The 22,682-nt window shown below is 37.9% G+C and overlaps 1 protein-coding gene and 1 non-coding gene across 13 annotated transcripts in view; one reads left to right on the plus strand and one right to left on the minus strand.

Moving 5' to 3' along the window:
• LOC105224414 (mitogen-activated protein kinase-binding protein 1) overlaps nucleotides 1-22,682 on the plus strand; it is a 221,307-nt gene that overhangs the window by 189,803 nt on the left and 8,822 nt on the right. For 5 of the 12 annotated variants that reach the window (XR_007421372.1, XM_049446332.1, XM_049446328.1 and 2 more), the window contains 11 exons: nucleotides 3,724-3,815; nucleotides 9,800-10,043; nucleotides 10,117-10,326; nucleotides 10,380-10,799; nucleotides 10,869-11,588; nucleotides 11,664-12,934; nucleotides 13,000-13,301; nucleotides 13,366-13,508; nucleotides 13,744-13,788; nucleotides 16,383-16,494; nucleotides 18,230-21,205. Coding sequence is in view for 11 of the 12 variants with exons in the window: in XM_049446332.1 (XP_049302289.1) it covers nucleotides 3,724-3,815; nucleotides 9,800-10,043; nucleotides 10,117-10,326; nucleotides 10,380-10,799; nucleotides 10,869-11,588; nucleotides 11,664-12,934; nucleotides 13,000-13,301; nucleotides 13,366-13,508; nucleotides 13,744-13,788; nucleotides 16,383-16,494; nucleotides 18,230-21,205 (6,535 nt within the window). In the remaining variant the exon portion in view is untranslated. The remainder of the gene's footprint in view (nucleotides 1-3,723; nucleotides 3,816-9,799; nucleotides 10,044-10,116; nucleotides 10,327-10,379; nucleotides 10,800-10,868; nucleotides 11,589-11,663; nucleotides 12,935-12,999; nucleotides 13,302-13,365; nucleotides 13,509-13,743; nucleotides 13,789-16,382; nucleotides 16,495-18,229; nucleotides 21,206-22,682) is intronic. The other 7 variants (XM_049446334.1, XM_049446331.1, XM_049446335.1 and 4 more) reach the window with 3 other exon arrangements.
• Trnag-gcc (transfer RNA glycine (anticodon GCC)) lies at nucleotides 15,800-15,870 on the minus strand. The gene has a single exon. It is a non-coding gene; the product is annotated as a tRNA-Gly (tRNA).

A 22,682-nucleotide genomic window follows, 5' to 3' on the forward strand; every position in this document is an offset into this window, starting at 1 on the left:
TAAAATTATTTTCATGGCTAATAATAATTACAATGATGATAAGACTTGATTTTGAACGAATTAAATTAAATTCAATAATTAATGGGTAAATAAATGATTAATGGGTAATGGTAATTTTGTACCAAACTGGTAAGCCACATGTTTATATTGGTAGTCGAAAAAGTCTTTTCGTATTTTAGCTAGGAAGTTAGGCTTAGATTAAAATCCCTTGCTAATGCCAGCTCTTGCACCTAGACCAAGGTTCCCTGCTGGCTTTGTGTTGGCTGTTTTCGAGCTCGTTGCAAACGCTGCCCTCTTTTCGGAACTACTTCCTTTCGGTTTTTTATAAGAGATCCGGACTCCTTTAATTCCTTTTTTTTATTATGGTGGTTAGAACCACGAGTGTAAGGGAAAGCCTCTGTTAAGCAAGTAAGGCTATATTATTATAGAAGACACCAGTCGAAACGCTCTGAAAGGATTCAGAGGAGAATTTTGTCAATTTTGCCTTGCGAAAATGTACCTTTTAGGTCCAGGTTCTATGCAGATAGTGACATTAAAATTTTATTTTTCAGTGAATTGGTAACAAAAAAATTAAAAATAATAATTTAAAAAAATTAAAAAAAAAAACTTAAAAAAATTAAAAAAACTTAAAAAAATAAAAAAAAAAAACAATTAAAATAAAATAAAATTAAAAATTTTCAAAAAACAATTAAAATAAAAATTTAAAAAAATAATTAAATATATAAAATTTTTCTTAAAATAAATAACAATTAAAATTAAAATAAAATTAAAAAAAAAAATTAATTTAATTTTTTTTTTGTTTAATTAAATTTTTCTTGTTAAATTAAATAACTAAAAATTAATGAAAAATAAATTTGTACCATAAATAATCACCCTGTATGCTCTTATGTCATTGTAAAATCCTAAAAATAGATTTTTTTTACTTTCTCGTCACGATTTTATTTAAATTTTATCTTTAAATTTTTCTAAACTGAAATTAACGGCGCTTATAACGATCGTTTTATAAAATCGTGATTTATTTCTAACACTAATTGTATCCCAGAAACAACAATAACAAAGCTCTTAAAGCCGCACAATTTTAACTGAGATTAACGAATATCTAATGAATTAATAGACTAAAGGTATTTTGTATGTAAATATATATACTCGTTTTACACGCGCCACACAAACTAATATGTTAATGAGCTCTGTACAATAACAATAGCAACCACTCGAAAGCCATTAGCAAGTGTTTACCCACACAACCTGCGCTCCACGTGAACTGAAATTACTCGATGATCTCAATTATTGACTAACTATCGTTGAATGGCAGCAGCAATACTACGTTGTAACTGCTCTTTATTGTTACTTTTATTTTTCTATACATTTACAATTTGTGCTTCAATTTCGCTGTGTCTCTTTCCCTTTGCTCGTTAGTCTTTCCACACTCCAACTACCTGTTTGCACAATTATAGCTTCATTTAAATACACACACCACGCCTCCTTTCTCCCCACGCGGTAGTTATGATTGTTGCACAACAACAACAACAAAAACAGCACACTAATAATATCGCCTCAAGTGAAGTAAACTCTGCTTTCAGCAGCTGTGCGCGCCGCTAGACAAGATCAAGGTGAATCTTAATAACACATTACGTATACGCAACGTCGCACAACGACTTGCCAAGTCATTGAAAATCATCACAGTTAACGACGGCGAGTGCGCTGCTGCTATATTATACGAGTATATCGCGTTACCTGCTGGCTATTGAATGCATGAATGGCTGACTGAATGGCTGAAGGCTTGAAATACCCGTAATGTAGCTTTTGGTGCAAACAAAAAGGTTAAATGTGTGCATGTGCTTTCATATGGAGACGTGTGTGTGTATGCCTCAACGCATCGGCTAAATTACAGTTTCCAATTGATTGGTGGCGTTTCGCTGTTCAGTCTGTAATCGAGACAAATTGTGCAACATGGTTGCCGTACTGTTTTGAATTGCGTAGTAAAGTTGAGTTATAAAAAATCGAAATATTAAAAAAAAAATTAAAAAAGAAACAGTAAACAGGAATATAAACATTGTAATAAATATTTGCTTGGCATCTAGTTGAAGCGTTTATTCAATTATCAAGTATGTGAGTACATCCAGGTATTTGCCTGGATGCTGATGTCAACCGCTGGTGTGGCGCGAGTCGGTTTGGCGACTGTTGCGCTTGCGCATGACGTCGTCTAACAGGCATTTCAGCGTTCGAGACAAGCCTTTTGTTGTTGTTTGTTTAGCGTGTACGTGACTTTTGTTTATTTTCATTGATTTATTGTTGCGCTATTTGCAATAAATTCTAAAATCGTTAAATTACGTAAATTTTTGCATTACTTTTTAATGGCTTTAGTCAATTAATTATTGCTTACACAATGTCGTCATTTTTAAGTTTCGAAAAAAGTTTAGTACTTATTTAAAAAAAATAAAAAGGGATTAGATATTAAAAAAAAAATATTAATTAATCATAATTAATTATGTAAAATTTTTATTAAAAAAATCGGGTGCAAAATTTATAAATTTTAACTTTAAGGAAATTTTTTATTTTAATTTTTATTAATTTTTCTTATTTAAATTTAATTAACTACCTGAATTTAATTAACTATGTGTCTTTGTTTGTTTATTTTTTATTATTTTATTTCTTGAACTAAATCAAGATAATAACTTCTGCTTTAATTATTTTTCTTTTCCTATTTTTTAAATTATTTTTTTATTATTATTTTTATTTTATATTAATTAATTATTAATATTTTATATTAACTAATTGTTTATATTATTTTTTAAATGAAAAAGTATTAAGTAATTAATGAATATTAAATTAACAATTTATGTAATAAAAAATTTTTTAATTAATTTAGTGCAACAATTTTTACATTTTAAATTACAATAATTTTTTAATCCAATTTCTATCTATTTATTTTTGTTATTATATTTTAGTTTTAATTTTCTTTTACTAAAATTTTGCATTATTAATTTAAATTTTGTGCGGATATCTATTTAATTAAAATTTTATTATTTTTTTTTTTATAAAGAATAAATATTTCTTATAAATTTTCTTAGTTTGACTGAATTTAGATCAAATTTAATTATTTTGAATTTTTTGTTTTATTATTAATTAAAATAACTAAATACTAAAATTTATTTTTATTTTTTTTTTAATTAGTGCAATATGCTTTAATTAAATTAAATTTTTATTAATTTTTTTAATATTTTTCTAATTTTTTTTACAAAAAATTTAATCACATATTTTTAAATACCTTTAAAATAAGTGATGTACCCTAATTACCCGAGTTCTTCATAATTAAATTAAACTCATACATTTTAGAAGCTAATTGAATGCGACGGCATTTGATTGATCTAACAAATTAAATGAATTTTAAATGGCATCAAACTTGTATTTGCACAAGCAAAGCAATTGCAGCGACTAGTAAACATACTACACATATACATATGTACATATGTATGTGCATATGGGTATACATACCAAACATGAATAACTTCCATGCAGTGCTGATACATAACATTTAGCCACACGTCAACACAGTATCGATTGGAAATTTTGCTTTCCAAAATTCAGCAAAAAAAATTAAAACCAAAATTCTGCCCACCACTCTTATATACTATATTGAAATTCTACCTCACACTTTCTTTCAACATTTGATCCACAATTCTAACCATTTATTTTCTGTGTTTGCTTTGCGTTCATTTGCAGATAAAGCTCAAAAAAGTGCTCGGCCTCACAGTTTGCAGCAATGCCGCCTTGGATGTTTCGCCCGTTAGCGGTCTCTTGGCCTATCCAGCAGGGTAAGTGTATTTTTTTCGATTTAACCACAAAAGCAACAAACACAAACTTGTTCCAAATTGTTGTTGTTTGTCAATATCCGTTTTTGGGGGTTTTTAAGTGCATATAACGGTTGTTTGCACCGCAACCGCGTATCTTTGAAAGTTGGAAAAACACTTTTTCTCGTTAATTACAACTAAAAGCAGCAGCGAGTAGTTGAGCCGCAGCGAAATGAGTTTCCACTAAGTACATGGCGCAATTTGATATTGCAGAAGCTTATTTTTAAACTTTGCGGAAAGCAAGTGAAAAGTAGTCGTCGGTTAAGCGCGAAAAAAGCTTTTTGGCCTCATTACGTGGTGTGTTTTTTTTTGCTGGTGAATTTAGTTTTCCACAAAGGTTAGGTTTTATAAATTAGGTCACGAAAGCAGAGAAGTTTTGGTGCAATATCCTCAATATTTTTGTGTAGAGTTTGACTATAAGCTGAAGCTCAAGATTTGATGCAATGGTAGGTAGCTAGAGTTGCTGTCCGACGACGCACCTTAGAAGACCCATTGTGATACCAACGGGACTAATATCCCCTCACTCTATTGTCTACTCTCTGAACCTCCCTGTGCTTCTAATGAAGTTCATCAGCACAAAAAGTTTTATTTGTATAATCTTTGAAACGTTGTCAAGAAACCCTCGATCGATAGTTGCGATTCGTGTATGGAGCCTTGCATCCGCATATAAGATGTTTTATAGTCTCATCTTATTTTACTTCTTCTACAATAATAATTATATAGTGTTCCTAGTCGATCTGCTGGCATGACGTTTCTTCTACTAGAGTTCTTGTGTCATTCCTCTGGAATTTAATAGTCGGCATATCCATCCAACATTTCATTCATCGATTGCCTGCTTGTTAAGCAAGTCACGGCTTGACCCAACCGATACTGAGATAAATTTATAACATGTTCTTCGATTAAATGTCTACAAGTGGCCAGAAGCATACAATTTTCCTCTTTTACGGGGTCTAATTGTGGAGTTGTGCCTACTCCGTCTAGTTCATCTTTTTCACATTTACCAGGGATATCACTATAGAGTGTAAGCCATTACAAGTTTATCGTGAAATTGGATAGTAGTTCCACTAAGATTAAGGCATTCTTTCATTGACTTTGATAAAACTCTAGGAAACCTACGTGATTTTAAATCTTCTGGGATATCTGTAAATTGTGTAATTAATTTCTTTAATTGCTGTGATCTCCACTTGGAAGACACTGCAGTGGTCTGGTAGACGGAAGACGATTTTTTTATCCAACTTTGTTGAAAAGACACCAACTAGATTATCTAGTTTGGACTCATCCGTATAGATGCTTATTCCAGCGTTGCTGTCTACTTCATCCCTTTCCCACTCTTTTCTCGAAGATAAGGTAATAATGAGAACCGAATTTAGTTTCAAATCTATAGGATTTCGAAACTCCGTGTTATGGGTAAACACAGGAATTTACCAAGTATTATAGAATGCCCCTTATTACAGGTGACTAATTGGGAGGATTCTCTTAGTCTAAAAGCTGACTTCGGAGCCAGTTGCTTACAGAACAAGTATGTTGGCAGTAAATGTAAAAACATCTGGCACCCTATGAGAAATTTGTTTATACGTTCTTGATCATTCAAAACTACATAAAAACATGTTGGATAATTTCTACATCCTTTTTGACGACCAAGACTAATATATGTACTTAAGCAATAAACCGAAGACAAGTTCCTGAACTCAGTGTCATTTAATATAAGGATACTGTATATATACATGTTTTGCAGAGGTCTCTTGCATCTTTAGCAATAGTCTCTGTTTTGTCTTCCTTTAATCTGAAAGGGGTCACTTCGGTTACGCGAAAGCGATCTCAGATGATCTAATGTAATGATTATTGGTTCTTATACATAACTTCCTCTATCTGTCTGAAGACTGCAACTGCAAACAGTTTTTTAGAAATCGATCTGAAAATTTTTACAAGTCGTTTTCTAGCTAAGGAGCTGCTCATTTGTCGGAATCAAGTGCTTGTATTGAAAGCTTTTTCATTTGACGAGATATGTTCAAGAAATTTGGCATGAGTTATTGTCTGAGGTAGCGATATAATCTCCGAGGAAATTATTCAGATAATTTCACTATGTCATATAGCTGCCATACGAACTTATCAATAAAATCAACTTCTTGAAGGACTATTTTTTATATGTCAAGGTTATTACAGCTTCGGTGAAACCAAGGTAAATATTTTTATTATTTTTTTTATACAAAAAGAAGAAGGTCCAGTAAATACCTCAAATATAATTTACATTTATCCTCTCTGAATAAATTGAAACCTGAGTATTTCCGTACGTGTGCATCAAAATTTGATTTACTTTCACTTCCGCTGCATTTCCTTTGCTTTCTGCTATTTTATAGTCGGCACTTAAACTACGAGAAATTGTTGTTGAATTGAAATAGAAAATCCGATTTGCATACAAAATCAAAAATATTTCAACTGCTTGGAATTGGTCAGTTCGTGCTGAATATCCTTCAAATTTATTGCCTCCTTTCCGTGAGACCTTGCGCGCATTTCTAGTAAAATCTGCACATCCAGTTGCATTTCTGCACTTGCATACATATACATATGTATATTCGAAACTACGAGTCTGCACTCGTGCATGCAATTTAATTTTCCAAGCATATCTTCAGCTGTTTATTCGGCAGTGGGAAAAATATATGCGCAGAAAATTGAATTTGGCAGCCTGATGCTTATTGAATGCATCATACTGATTACATTTCACAATAACGCCTGAAATCGATGACTACAACAACACAGACTGAGCTTATGTTGAGTGTAAGCAAATAGCATTAGCCAAATGTAAATTCAGCTAGAAAAAGCAGAAAGCGTCGAGGAAGCTTTAAAACATTTGTAAATTACGCTGAAAAGTTACGTATACGCCCAGTTGAGCCGCCACTATTTTCGCATAACAGCGCACAGTGTGATTTTCTATTTCAACGCCGAGCAGAGCTTTTCAGCCAACACGGAAGCATAACTTTCTGGCTGAACGCGTACTTTGTCCTTTGTCCTTGATTGTTTGAGACAACATTGAACCGCATGTGTATGTGATGGAGGAGAGAAGAGAGGTGACTGCCAAATGCGACTTTGAATGCGGGCCACAGCTGCATTTGTCATAAATAAAAGATGAATTCGTAGCTCAAACTAAGCGATAAGAGATGACAAGTAAGCGGGAGGGGCAGTATGGCCTCGCAGCATGAAGGACCACATGCAACCTTAACCACGACACATGTAACTGCACACGAGTATTAGCTTGGCTGATGGATTTTCCGCGCAAAGTAGCTTGGCTTGGCAGCCTCCACTGCCGCTTAATGTATACGATAAAATGGCCGAAACCCCGGCTGACAATCTCAGAATGGCCCGCAGCGTGTTGACAGCGGGCAAACACTTGCAAATTGTTGAGATTGTGGAGTAGGAGAGAGGGTGGCAACATTTGTCTTTCATAAGGCAAATTTGTTGGGTGGCCGATTACCAACTATCCTCTACTGTGCTGGTTGGAATTATGAAGCGAATGGGTGGTAGTTGCGCGATTCGCTGACTGATTGACTTACCAACTAGCGTTTGGGCTGTTGCGCAAAGGCGGAGAGCCTTTTCAAAGCTTTCACTTATGCAAACACTTGGCTGGCGTGTTGAAAGAGCGGCCGCGAATCGTGCATGTTTATGTTTTACATATATGTACATGGAAATTTGTATATATATAAAGCTGTTGAAGTAAAAATATGAGCAAGCCTTGCATGAACTTGCGCTGCTTAAGCAAATATTAGTGTCCGTGGCTCAGTGCATCAGCCGCAATCGACTTCATAACCCAGTATAGTTATGGAGCAACATTTTCGACCGCAATAAATTAGTTACAAAAAGTGAAACAACATTCTGTTAAAGCTAAGAATCGGTTAAGCGTGATTCACGAATAGTTTAAACTATGCTTCGTAGAGATAGAGAACTTCATCCCTGGCGATTTATATCTCAACATGCACTCCTTTTTGCTCGATTCAAGCTGACCCAGTAAGTCAGTAGGTGTTGTAACTTCTTTAACCCATCTTTTCTTTAGAATTTTTTCTGCATAGTAGCGCCCTGTGACTGTTTTGTCCTGCTTCAGGTATGCGATGTAGCTTTCATCTTCAGTACGCAAATCGGCGGCCGTTTCCTCTCCGAGTGCCTTCTCCGGAGCAAATTTCCGGAATAAACTGCACTCTTTCGACTGCTTTTTGGTATCTGCTGTTTACCATTCATCCTCAATATTCCATGCAAGATAATACTTACTGGAGCTTTTGAGTTCCCTACTATTTCAGCTATCTATGTAGCTCATGTTCACTCCTTATACAATTTTAGGTGGTCGTTATCAAAGTAGAACCGTATACAATATACAAGCGTTCACCTCATGCCTTCCAAAGACAAAAATCTAGTCAAAAACCGAGATTGTGCTTTTCCACATACGAGCCGAACAAAGCTACGATTGCGGTTCGGCTATCTATGGGAATGTTCACGTTTGATATTCATACGAAGTTCATCATTCTACGCTGGCTTGTTGGCATAGATCATAGACTTGGCATAGCTCCAGAGGCAATTGATATCAAATCCATATCATCCAATTCGGGCCAAAAATATTCGGTTATTATTAAGCGGTAGCGACTCCCATTAACAGTAATGTGCCGCGGTCTAGATCACCACGGAAGAAGTACGGCCCAATGATGCTGCCGGCCCATAAACCGCATCAAAACGTAATTTTTTCGGGATGTAATGGTGACTCATGGAGCCATTCAGCCAGCAATGAGCGTCGCTGAAAATCCGGCTCATTTTCAAGTTGTTGTTCAGCCCAATCAATCACGAACATACAACAATTCTGGTGGTCAAGCGGCTTCATTTTTTGCGTCAATTTGATCTTGTAAGGAGGTAGGCCAAGATCTTTTCGCAAAATTCGCCCCAACGACGTCATAGAGATGCCCAACGCTTAAGAACAACATGTGAGAAACTGATTTGGGTCTTCTTCAAAAGATGCGCCAGCGGCAACAATCTTCTGAAGATAAATGTCAGAAGAGCGGGAAAAAATATGGCGTCATTTGCTGTCCCTATCGGTCTACTTTTTTAGGGTACCTATTGGAAAACACGTTACTATACAAAAGATACATAGTCTTGCGACAGTGCTAAGGCTAAGCTTCTATCAGACCGCTCTGGTACTGCTATATCATTATTGAAATATTTCGGGAGATTATTTTTCGAATGATTAAATCTTTCAGAAGCTTTCCAAATTATTTTGTGGGAGTTTCTTGAAGTAGAATCCATATCGTCGTCGTCTTTAATGGGTTAAAATATAATGAATAATTTCCAAACATATTTCTTTAAATTTTATTAAAACAAATTCATAAAGTTAAAACATAAATTGTTTTTCCTTTCGTCAGTTTATACTCTGCCCTTTTGTATAAGGAAAACCAATATCAACTCTAGAACTAAATGTGTGCAGAAAGTGAAGGCAAGGGCACACAAGCCGCTGTTCAACTTTTCACTTGTCCTCTTTTCAGCATAAAAGTTCTCACATCCTTTTGATTTTTTCAACGCGCTGCGACTTTACTTTCACTCGCCATTGTGAATGAACGAGTGCGTTTGTAAATTTACTGTTGCTGTGCTGCGGCTCGGCATTGTAAAAGAATTGCTAAAACGAACTTCCTTCCTGACAGTCTTAACAAAGGATTTGCGCAAGCTTTCGCCATGCAACTGCAACAAAATATTTAATATGCCGCATAAAGCGGTTGAAAAGCCATTTAAGCGCTAATTAAGTCAGCAGGTGATTTTTTAATGAAAAGGTCTGGGCGTTGCGCTGCCAACTACTTGCTTATAAATAATTAAAATTAAAGTGATTTATGCTTTCACATTTAATATGCTGAGTGCTTTCCTCAGCGTTGAACTTTTTGCCTCTTTTTCGAATTACTAACCTTTTTCCTTTGCCTTTCTTGCAGCTGCACTGTGGTCCTGTTCAATGCGAAACGACAAACACAGGCCTACCTGGTCAACACATCCCGCAAACCATTCACATCGGTCGCATTCTCACGCTGCGGCCGTTATGTCGCCACCGGCGAGTGTGGCATCAATCCCGCCATCAAAGTTTGGGAGCTAGACTCGCCGAATGGCAATCTCGAGCACACCACCGGCGGCAATGTGGTGGCGGAATTCTTCGATCACAAATATGCCGTCACATGTGTGGTGAGTTGGACCACAAACTCCATATGAAATATACATACTCGTAACTCTTATCTAATATTCACTTTTTTTACAGGCCTTCTCACCCACCGGCAAGTACCTGGTATCGATTGGTTCACAACACGATATGATTGTGAATGTATTCGACTGGCGGTCGAATCAAAAGATGGCCTCAAATAAAATCAGCTCCAAAGTGTCGGCGCTAAGCTTTGCCGAGGATGGCAGCTACTTTGTCACAGTGGGCAATCGTCATGTCAAATACTGGTATATGGAGGGCGGACGCAGGGTAAGTAAAAAATCTATTTAATGTAATCACAAACTCACCTCCTGAACTTTCAGTACAAGGATCCCATACCGTTGATGGGTCGCAGTGCCATATTGGGTGATTTGCGTGACAATGACTTCTGTGCGGTCGCCTGCGGCAAGGATGAGACTAAGGATCGCACATATGCCATTACCCGACAGGGTCATTTGGTTGAGTTCAGTTCACGCCGTTTGTTGGACAAGTGGGTGCAGTGTCGCACAACGAGTGCCAATTGTCTAACGGTGAATTCGCGCTTCATACTCGTCGGTTGTGCCGAAGCCATTATACGCATTTTTAATGCCGCCACATTGGAATATGTGACGACATTGCCGCGTACACATTATCTGGGTGTGGATGTGGCGCAAGGTATACATATCAATCACATCATGACCGTACCGCCGCATGCCAAATATCCGGATTGTGTGGCGATGGTTTATGATGAGCAGCGATCGAAGGTAAGTAAATCCAAATCCACCAAAAAACTCTCCCTAACGATCTCTCACTCTCGTTCTTTTATTCCACAGGTCAGTTGCGTGTACAATGATCATTCGCTCTATATTTGGGATATGCGGGATATAAAACGTGTGGGCAAATCGCACTCTTTTCTCTATCATTCCACCTGCATTTGGGGCGTGGAAACTGTGCCATACAATATGGAGCGCGAATTGTCGGATACACTGCCCGAAGAGTCGTTTGTCACGTGCTCCTCGGACGATACGATTCGCGTGTGGGGTCTTGATGGCTGCACAAACACGGAAAATTATCGTAAAAATATTTACTCCAAGGAACTGTTGAAAATTATGTACATCGACGAAGAAATGAACTTTATCAAGGATCAAGATCTTTCGGGCGATAAAAACTCCAATACCGCCTATGACGGTCGCAATGGTGTACGCTGCATACGAATTAGTCCGGAGTTGCAGCATTTGGCCAGCGGCGATCGTTGCGGCAACATAAGAATCTATAATTTGGCGAACACAAAGTTAATCATGTCAATTGAGGCACACGAATCGGAAGTGCTGTGTCTTGAGTACTCGAATGAGAAGATCGAACGAAAGTTGTTGGCGAGCGCGAGTCGCGATCGTCTAATACACGTATTCGATGTATCACAAGATTACTTGCTGCTGCAGACATTGGACGATCACTCGTCCTCCATAACTTCGATCAGATTTGTGGGATCCGGTCTGAATTTCCAGATGATTTCTTGTGGTGCCGACAAGTCGATTATGTTCAGAACATTCCAGGTAATTTAAGCAAGTGTTAGACGCCTTTGACATCCTCATATTCTAATAAATTTCGTTTTGTCACTCTGTGTACAGGGCAACATTTTCCTGCGCGGCACAAATACCTCCGGCAAAACAACGTTGTATGATATGGAAGTGGACTCAAATGCCAAACACATACTCACCGCCTGCCAGGATCGCAATATACGCGTCTATGGCACACAAAACGCCAAACACACAAAAACCTTCAAGGGTTCACACTCGGACGAGGGTAGTTTGATTAAGCTCAGCCTCGATCCCAGCGGCATTTATGTGGCCACCTCGTGCACAGATAAAACGCTTGCAGTCTACGATTACTATTCCAATGAGTGTATGGCACGCATGTATGGCCACAGTGAGTTGGTCACTGGGCTCAAATTTACCAACGACTGTCGCCATCTCATCTCGGCCAGCGGTGATGGCTGTATTTTTGTGTGGCAAGTGCCACACGATATGATTGTCACAATGCAAGCGCGTCTCTCGCAACAGCGACTACGTTCTGGTCATGCGCCATTACCACCCCGTCCCGGTTCAATTATAGCCACGCCGGAAGGCATCATAGTCGAGTCGCCAACACATGAAATGGAGGATACGGCAACGCCACACAAATTCATCGCATCGCCGTCAATGTTCACCGAAGAGCCGGCACTGACGCCGGGCTATAAATTTTCGGATGTGGGACAATTACCGCAGTGGGCGAAACGAAAGGCTGCGGCAAATGCTGATGAGAGCGTTGGCGTTTCCATACCTGGCTCAACCGTCTCCGCCATGCAGTCTGCCTCGTCAACATCCAATTTGAGTTCATCACCGAGTCAATTAGGTGTTGGTGGTGTGCCGCGTGCGCGTGGCCGTTGGGCACAACGTGGCCCATTCGATCCGGACGATCTGCGTTCAAATTCGGAAAGTCCTTTGGGCACTATAACCTCGAGCGTTGGTGGTATGGGCGGCGTGGGTGGTGGTGTTGGTGTCGTTGTGAGTGGCGGTGGTATGGGCAATACACAAACATCCGACTACAATAGCGCATCGTCCAAGGACATAATGTATAACCAGACTTACCTCAGTGAAGATTCGTCAATTGATTCGGGCATGGAAACGCGTCGCGAATTGAAATTCATTGGTAGCAATAATAGCGGTACAGTGCCAACGGTGACCGGCAGCAATGGTGGCACAGCGCCCAATCGCTTGGCGCCTGAGAAACGCAAGCCCGGTTTGCGTTTCGATCCACAATCCAATGAGCATGATGGCGATGTCGAGGATATTTCGGATGGCGAACGCACCAGTTCAGATCACGGCATGTTCTACAACAACATATCGCCCAACACGCCAACGTAAGCGAATGTCGGCAGCAGAAGAAATATTTTTATAAAATTAATTACTTTTTCAATATTTGCAGTGACTTCAAAGTGACCGCCATGAATGAGGATGAACTGCGCAAGTCGATGCGTAGACAGAAATTCGATAAAGCTGGGCTGACGCTGCCCGGCAATGGCAGCACACACACCGCCAGCACTGGCACCGGCACCGGCACCTCGGACACCGAAGACGAAGGCTCAACACCGAGCGCTGAGAATGCCGAGCGTTCGCTGGCGTCCACCTTAGGCGGCAGCTCGGAGAGTATACCACAGGCGGCAAGCAGTTTCCTGCAGGCCGCCTTGCCCGAGGGTCCTGGCAGCATGCTAGAGCGTGGCAGCACAAGTAAGTTGTGAATTTTGGAAGTCGTTTCACTTAGTTCCCCTCTATAATATTTTGTATTTTGCAGATCGACGCAGTATTAGTGCCAAACATAATACAGAGAACGGTAAACCTGTGTCCAGCGCGTCCACTATCACCAAGTCGTTCACCAGCACGAAGAAGGACGAGCTGCTGAAGGTGATCAGCGAAGTCAAGCAGCAATTGGAAAACGTAAGTACACACACTATACACATATTATTTCTTATATATCTATGCTAAATGCGTTTGTAAGCGTTTTTTCACTTAAATATTTTTATTTGTTTCGTCCCTAATCCTGTGTCTGTCTCTCTTATGTGTCTTGATTGACCAAAAACCACACCCAACCAAAACCAATAAAAAAAAAATATTTTCCTGTTTGGTGATTGTATTTGTTGTTGACGGGTTGTACACGACGTTTTGTGCTTAGGGCGCACGTAAAAATGGAGTTAAGAGGTTGAATGCAATACCGGAGGTGAGAAATATCTAAAACGAACACGCTGTAACCATTTCTGTAACACGCACTACTAAGGCAGTCTAATAACTTGACGCTTACTTGAAGTCCTCAATCTTCTCTACTAAAACTGGTGTACATATTCACCCATACACACACACAATCATAATAATTTCGCTTTTCTACTTCGTTTTGCTTATTTTGCCTAATTGGAATCGTTTACATAATCGTTTACTTATGTGCACATCGCTCATGTCTCAGCGCACCTACTCACCTACATACATACTTATGTACATTTGTAAAAGCGTTTCGCACCATTTCATTGATATTATATTTTATTTTCTGAATATTCATTTGGCCATAAACGCATGACATGAATGTCGCTTTTATTTTAGATTGCTTAAAAATTATTTTCTGTACTAAATCTTAACCTTGAGCCTTGAGCTTAGCGAATTGCGAATTGTGTTACTTATACTAATTTTTTATTGGCGTTTAATTAATAAGTTCTTAAATATGTTTACGAAATGCGAGATTTTATGCACATAAAAATATTTTAGTGTTGGTTTTTTAGAAAAACATGTTTACCGTTATCATTTTCATTTCAAAAACTTAAATTTTTATAATCATTTCTTAAAGTATGCTAAATCCAGTTAAGGGTGCAGATTGTGGTATGGCGGCACAATCATCGAGCCTTATTTCTTTCGAAATGAGTTAGAAAACGCCATTACTATCGATAACGAGCGTTATAACACAAGTTGTTTTTCCCCAGAATTTGACAACAACATTTTGTATAGGGGACCCAATCCCTGTTAGAATGATAAGGATTAGATAAGTTGTCATCGAGGTCATCCGAAGTCTGGTCGGCGTATCGTTTTATGACGTAGTTGAGCAAGGACCTCTTGATGCCTTCAGGAGGCGGTTTCGCTCCAAGCAGGTGACTACAGGGATGATTTCGGTCGTGTAAGGGGTGAAGGAGCACAGGCTTTCGAATGTCACACCTAAAACCTTAGGGTTATTGGGTCGGAATTTAAAGAAATCGACGTGGACGATATTTATTTCCAACAAGACGGTGTGCCGTCTCATGTTTGGCATCTAAACATGGACACATTGCTTGCAAAGTGTGGCCACTTGTAAATTTCGAGCAATGGCTCAGTCAAATGGCCGCTAAGATTATGCAATTTAACTCTTTTAGTTTATTTTTTCTGGGGCTAAGTTAAAACAAAGTTTTGCGCACCAACGCGTGAGGAGCTCGAATACAACATTCAGCGCAATACTGCACCGGGTCATCGAAAATTAGAGTAAACGGGTGAAGATATGCAAATGCAGCCGTGATGGACATTTGCCGACATTTGGCTCATAGTATGAATCCATAAAATTATCAGCATAACAAAAAAGAACTCATTTCGACCAAATTTGGGTATATTATTTAATTTTAACATCACGTTGTTGTTCTTGTAGGGACAGAAAACATTCCTGAAGAAATTTCGAGCAATGGTGCCGAGTTGACAGTCTTTGGCGGGAAAAAAATTCGGGTCCGTCCCCCTTTCTTAGACCCGACTGTCATGGAAACGGTTCTTGTTGGCAGACCCAGTACATTAGGATTTGCCAAAAATTAAGCTGGGTTAAAATGTACGTAAATAAAGAGAAAAAGTGATTCCCTACAAAGAAAAATGTTTAACTTTATTTTAAAAGCTGTCGCTGAGTATTCAAAACGGTCTATATAAAGGCCACGTAAGCAAATATCGTAGCTTTTGAACAAAATGTTTACAATATACATTTTTAAAGTTTTCTAAAAATTAACTTAGATAAGTCAGAGGGACTTCTTTCATACTGAAATATGTACATTAATCGATGGTTGTCAGGTGTTTCAAAAGCTTTTTGCTTTTGTGTATATAATAATAACATTAAATATGGTTCTCATATATGTATGTGTATAAAACAATGCTTAATGCCTACTAAAAAAAATAATAAAATCATTTTAAATAAATAAATTATTAATATACATATAAAACAAAAATAATAAAAAGTAAATTGCATCGGCCGGGAATCGAACCCGGGCCGCCCGCGTGGCAGGCGAGCATTCTACCACTGAACCACCGATGCTTGTTATACCACTCTTGCTTCACTGGTAACTTCAGCAACAATGCACGCAACGCAACAAACGAATGCAGGAAGGAGATGCGCTGCAAACCAAGCATTATGTTGCGATTCACGCAACGCGAGTAACATCAAACTATAAATAGCGATGCACAACGGCCAAGAAAGTGAAAGGTTAACAAGAAAAGGAGCAAACTCAAAATAAGCAACTCTCTGAGATTGTATATATTTGCATATGCGAACGAATTTAGTTTGCTGTAAGAAAGTAATCAGTCATTTGTGGCATTTGAATGTGAGGAGGCAGATGGCTGAGAAGCATTATTTTTTGCTTTACTAATACTAATAATCCTGTACATACTTACATACTATACATACATACAAGCATATGTAATTCAATGTCAGCGCTTTGTCTTGTAAATGTTTAACATAAAAATTTCCATAACTGTTTAATAATTAATTAATAAATTTCTTTGTTTACATTTTTTTATAACTAAAATATATTTTTAACTTTTTATCAGGTCGGCTATCGCTCGCTGCGTGGCAGTCACAGCATTTCGGATCTAAGTCTAGCGGGCAATATGGATAATGCGTCGAGATCGGCAGCCGCCGCTAACCGTTATGCGAAGACAGGTGAGTGAAATTTGAAAAAAATTCAATTGATACATACATAGTTAGGGTTTTAGTTATGCTGATTTAGGCTGATTATATATGCATTCAATTAATTGAGTTAAACTGAACTTAATTGAATGAAATTAACTCTATAAAGAAGAGTAAAGAATTAATGAGTTATTAATGGATTAATATAATCTAAATTCGAAAATTTTAGTTGATTTAATTATTATTACAGGAATTCATTAAATCAGAAATAAAAATGAATTGAATTCACTGAAGTGAGTAAATTAAAAATTAATTGAATTTAATTGAATAAAAAAAATTAATCTAAATTAAAGTGAATTAATTAAGAAAATTAATATAAATTGAATTTATTAATGAAAAAAATTAAATTAAGCTAAATTAAATCGAATTAATTAATTTATTTATTTATTGAAGTAATTTATTTATTAAACTAATTAATTAATCAATTAAATAAAATTAATTTTAAATTATTATTCGAAATGACATTTGCGAGTCAATCAAAAATTGAATTAAATTTAATTAATTGAATGAGTTTATTAATAATTTATTTATTTATTATTTATTAATTAATTTAATTAAATAATTAAGGCAACAAATTTTTGTTAATTAATTTAAATCAGTGTTATCGAAATCTCGGATTTAATAAATTTATTTACGTGCATTTAGTTCAATTCAATTAATTTCAATTTATTATTTTGAAATGACAATTCTGAGCCAATCAGCAATCGCACTTTTCTTTAATTATATTTAAATTAAAGTGATTTTACTTAATTAAAAGCAACATTTACTTAAAATCAGAATTACGAATATTTGAATCGAATCCACGGAAGTGATTAAATTAAAATTAATTTAATTATATTAACGTTAATTAAATTTAAGCAATTAACGAATTCACTGAAGTGGCAAAATTAAAGTTAAATAACGATTCTTAATTAAATTAATTTTAGTTAAATTATAAACTAATTAAATTAATTTCACTAATTAATTAATTTGAATTGATTTTGATTAAATGAATCTGAATTAATTAATTAATTTACACTAATAATTTGAATTTTTAATTAGTTAAAGTTAATTAACGAAGCTCAATTAATTTTATTTCACTAAATAAGTAAATTAATTTCATTTAATCAAAATCAATTCAATTAATTTTATTAAATTTAATTAATTAATTAATTAAGATTAAAATCAATTTAATTAATTTTTTAATTTAAATTCATAACTTTTTTTTTAATTTAGATTCATTATTTCAATTAGAAAATTTTAATTAATCATTTTGAATCGAAAATTCTGAGTTGGTCAAAATTTAAATTTTTATTTAATTGTATTAAAATTAAAGTGATTTTATTCAATTAATATCAATATGTATTAAAAGGTATAATCAATAAATTCAATTAATTAAAATTAGTCGATTCCAAATAACTTTTCTAAATGAAGAAAGAAGTCAAAACGTCAAATCACATTTATAACAGCCTCTATGTAGAATTATCTACCCGATCGTATCCTTACTTGGTAGTTTATAGAGTTCCATAACTGAAAAACTTAGTAACAACCAATATTAACCGCTATATATTCTCATAATCATCATATATGTATGTATATTTCTTACTGTGCTCCGTATTTTCTCTTCCCTCGTACATGCGGCTTTGTAAATTGATATATTTGGACCCAAACTACTGCTAAACTTTCTGCCTTTACTTTAACTACTAATATATGCTTTACTAATCAGTAGCTCCTCTTAATGAACCCCCACAGTACGCTAGCTATTATAATTCCCTATTACAACAACAACAACAAACATTAACAACACCACAACAACAGCAACAGATGCCGCCACAAACGCAACAAATGTCTGCGCCACGACAATTCCAAACTTCGCCACAATATCCGAATTATCCACGTTCACCACTCCAACAATCGTTTAGTCAAGACCAACAACAGACACCACAACATTTCTTCAATTGCGCTGCATCGCGTTCGGTGCTTCAACAAAGCTGTCAAGCTATGCGTCAAGTGCAACAACACTATCCACCATATCCGCATCACGTTGGTGTACACCAAATACATCCACCGCCGGGCGTACCCTTCATGGCGCCCAATGCGCGCAACACCACACCGCGCACGCAAACGCAACATAGCGGCAAACAGTCAGCGGGCGCTTTCAATAGCTCGACGCTGCCCGCGCAAGGTCAGCATACACGCGTCAAACGCAATCCGGCGGGCAATGCGCGTCGCACACCAAGCATATTGAAGCACTACAAGTCGTGTCCGGTGTCGCCGGTGCACGAGGAGGTCGAATGGTCGGCGGATAATAAGAGCAGCATTATAATAACCGAACCGAAGCGCCACTCGGTATACGCGGAAGATGCGCGCACCATACTCGACATGATACAGGCCGACACCGAGAAGATGATTGAAGAGATACAGAAGAAGTATGGTGATTTGGATGATATCGGTGTCGATTTATATGACGCCAAATTGGGCGGACGCTATTCACAACTCGTGACTTCACAATCGGTACCGTCCTGTCTTTCGCCACCTGTGTATGCGACAGGCAGACAGCCGCCTTTAGTAGCACCCGCAACTGGGCCGCACCTGACACATACGCTACCCTATCAAATGCACTCGCCAGGCGCGCTAACACCGCCAAAGCGTGCAGTGTCCGAGTACTACATCTATCAGGAATTCTATCAGTGCCATCGTAATGTTTCGCTGTCGGATATATTGGCGCCTGAACAGCAGGCAGAGACGCGTCGCATCGAGGAGGCGCGTTTTCTCGAAACACAGCGGCACTCAAGCGCCAGTTTCTTTCTCACCTCGCAATTTGGCGAGCGCAAGAGTCAGGAGTCCCTACTCTCCGATGAGTTTCTGGATGAAGGCAGCTACTGCAACAGCATGGAGAGCATACTCTCGGATGAAAGCGATTGCAAAAGTGCGCCTATGGAAACGCAAGTGCAACGTCATGCTGGCATACGCAACTTCATTTTGCATGGACCGGTAAGCGCTGCGGCAGCCAACACCACACAGCTGGTGACCAAGTCGTATGGATCTAGTCCAAATGCTTATGGCAGCTTTGATTACTACATGCAACAGCGTAACATGCAGCATTCGCCGTTGCCTTACGAGAGCTTTGACGTGTCCAGCTATAATTTGGAGAATTTCAAAACCGAAAGTGTGCGCACCAAAACGCCAATTATGCAAAAGAAACTGCCCAACTCGAAAACATATCCACGCATCGCTGATTCGCCGAGCCGCACAGCTGTCGGCATCAAAGCGGAAGACATACCGACGCTCAGCTCCAAGAACAAGCAATACAATTCGGGTGTCAACAAGAGTCTGAGTCAGGACTTTGCGCAACAGCGTCTACAACGCACCACTAATCCGCTACAAATGGAGCGCAACACATATGATGACAAGCTCTTCACTAAGAAGACGGTGAAACCGAAACCACCTGTGCCAGCAAAGCCTCAAAATCTCGTCTCAACACTCACGTCAACAGTGGAGACGGCGCATGCCGGGAGCGCGCCCAGAGGTACAGCGCCCAAGTATTGCGCCTTCGATGTGGACACCACCGATGTGCGCTGCCAGTCGCGCACCGCCAGCGTCGTGCGTAAATTCGAGCGCAACCTACAAAAATTCGAGCGCGAAAAACAAGCCGAGTTGCAAACCAAAAAAGCGAGCGGCATGCGCCCATCTGTGAGCAGTGGCGCGCTTACCACACACAGTTGTTTGAAAAAAGTTTCGAAATTCGATACGAACGTCAAGAATGCGCCGGCGTCACGACGCGCCACAAGCATGCGTACGCGCGGTCGCCCCAAAGTAGCGGTGCGCTTCAATACAGTCTCACAAATCAAGTACACGCCCAGCGAGAAGCGTTCGTCCTCATGCAGCAGCGGCAGCACCGCGTCCGCCTATTCTGCCTGCGCGACAATGGAGCGCGAAACCGCCACCTGTCCGCTAAACGATATCAATCGCAACGTCGAGTCGCCACCGCCCATTGTAGGCAGTCTGCCCAGCGATTATGGTGGTGAGCGCTCCTTCGAAATGTATATAGCCGAAAATGGCAATGAACATGAAAATATGAATATGGACAGTCTGAAATTGTACACCAAACCCGAACTGCAAGCGGTCGTCGACGAGATACAGCAGGAGCGTGAGCGTGATGCCAAGCATAAAAAGAATATGGCCAATGTGGAGAAGACAACTGCGGCCGACACGACCACCAGTAATCAGTGTAAAAATATTGCCAAGAAAATCGATATCATACAAAAATTAATCGAAATGGAAGAACGCAAGCTGGAGCAAATACGCATTGCCACCGAGTCACGCATGCGTCCCTTCGAATGCAACTCCAAGCAGAAGGGTTATGTGAAGAGCTTAACGATGAACTTCGATATGCTCGCCAAGGGTATCGAGAAGGATATCGAGAATGAGCAACGGCGCATATGTGCCGACAGTAATGATGCGGATTTGTGCGCCTATGCGCGTCACATCAAGCGCAATATTAGTTTGCCCGATGTGCTGGAGCGCACCGATCTGTTCGGCAAGTCGCCGCCGGCTGCGCACTCCTCATCGACAGATGAGGATGAAGTTGAGCTGGCGAAGGAGGTGAAGGCCGACTCGGATGTGGAGGCGGCCGACGATGTAGTCGAACACGAGAGCGAGAAGATGCGCATTGATTTCGATGAAAAGGATCGAGGTTTGCTGCGTGCGTTCGCATAGCGTGTTCACTTGATTAATAATTTGGCACACAATACTTTTTGTGGTTTTCTTTCTTATATTTTTTTGTGTATGTGTTTTCTTCATTGGCGCACTGTTGTTATTTTGGTTCAGATTTTTATACGGTTCACTTCGTTTGATTCGTGGCAATATTTGTTGTTTTTCTTTTGAACACTTTATCCATGCTCTCATACACTTTTTCGCTTTTCCATAAATACAAGTTAGATCATGCCTTTATTTAAAATACATATTCTCATTTGAAAAAAAAAAATCAAGTTATATTTAACCATATATTTTAACCATCCTTCAGCCATGACCACAACCATTTTCATTAAACCACTGTTAAAGCTTATTTTATTTTACCTTGTAAGTTTAACAAAAATATTTTATTGTAAACTAAGTCATATTTTATTTAAATTAGATTGATTTTATTTAATTTACATTATTATTTAATTTTTTATTAACAAATTTTTTATAAAAAAAAAAAAATATTTTGTTAAAAATAATTTTTGATATTTTTTTTTAATTTATATTCTCACAATACAATTCTTAAAAAATATTTTTGTTCACCGTCGTTAGTAATATTAAAGACTGTCCAAAAAACGTTATAACCGCGATAAAGTGTTCGGATATGTCCGATCGAAGTATTCGTATGTGTCCGAACTTAGTCCTATATTATTTTTATGATAACCGGAGCAGTTATTAGTAATATTTAAAATTGATTTCGACAACTTATATATATATACATGATCAGCGTGACTAGCAGAGTCGACTTAGCCAGGTCCGTCTCCCTGCCCGTCTATACGTATACACGCGAAATAGTCTCTCAATTTTTGAGATATAGCTCTGAAATTTTGCACACGTTCTTTTCTCCCCAAAAAAATTTTCATTTGTCGGAAACGCCGATATCGGACTACTATAGCATATAGCTGCCATACAAACTGACCAATAAAATTCAAGTCCTCGTATGGAAAACTTTTTTATTTGACAAGATATCTCTATGAAACATGGCACAGATTATTATCTAAGGTCCCACTGCAATCCCATAAAAAAAATTTCAAATCGGACTACTATAGCATATAGCTGCCATACAAACGGATCGATAAAATTGAAGTCCTCGTATGGAAAACCTCTTTATTTGACAAGATCTCTTCACGAAATTTGACGTGGATTATTGTCCGAGGCAAAGGTACAATCTCGGAACAAATTGCTCTGATCGGACCACTATAACATATAGCTGCCATACAAACTGGTCGATCAAAAGCAAAATGTATACCCTTTTATGCCATAAGAAATGCATCTGTGAAGGCAGTATTGTAGCTTTGGTGCAGTCGAAGTTTACCTTTTTTCTTGGTTTTTATTTTATTTTAGTTTTTATATTTTTGTTAGTTATAAATATAATTATTATATTTTATCCATTATTACTACTTATATGCAATTATCTCATGAAAATATATTAATGTTTT

The sequence above is a fragment of the Bactrocera dorsalis genome, chromosome 1 (assembly GCF_023373825.1).
Source record: "Bactrocera dorsalis isolate Fly_Bdor chromosome 1, ASM2337382v1, whole genome shotgun sequence".
NCBI lineage: Eukaryota > Metazoa > Arthropoda > Insecta > Diptera > Tephritidae > Bactrocera > Bactrocera dorsalis.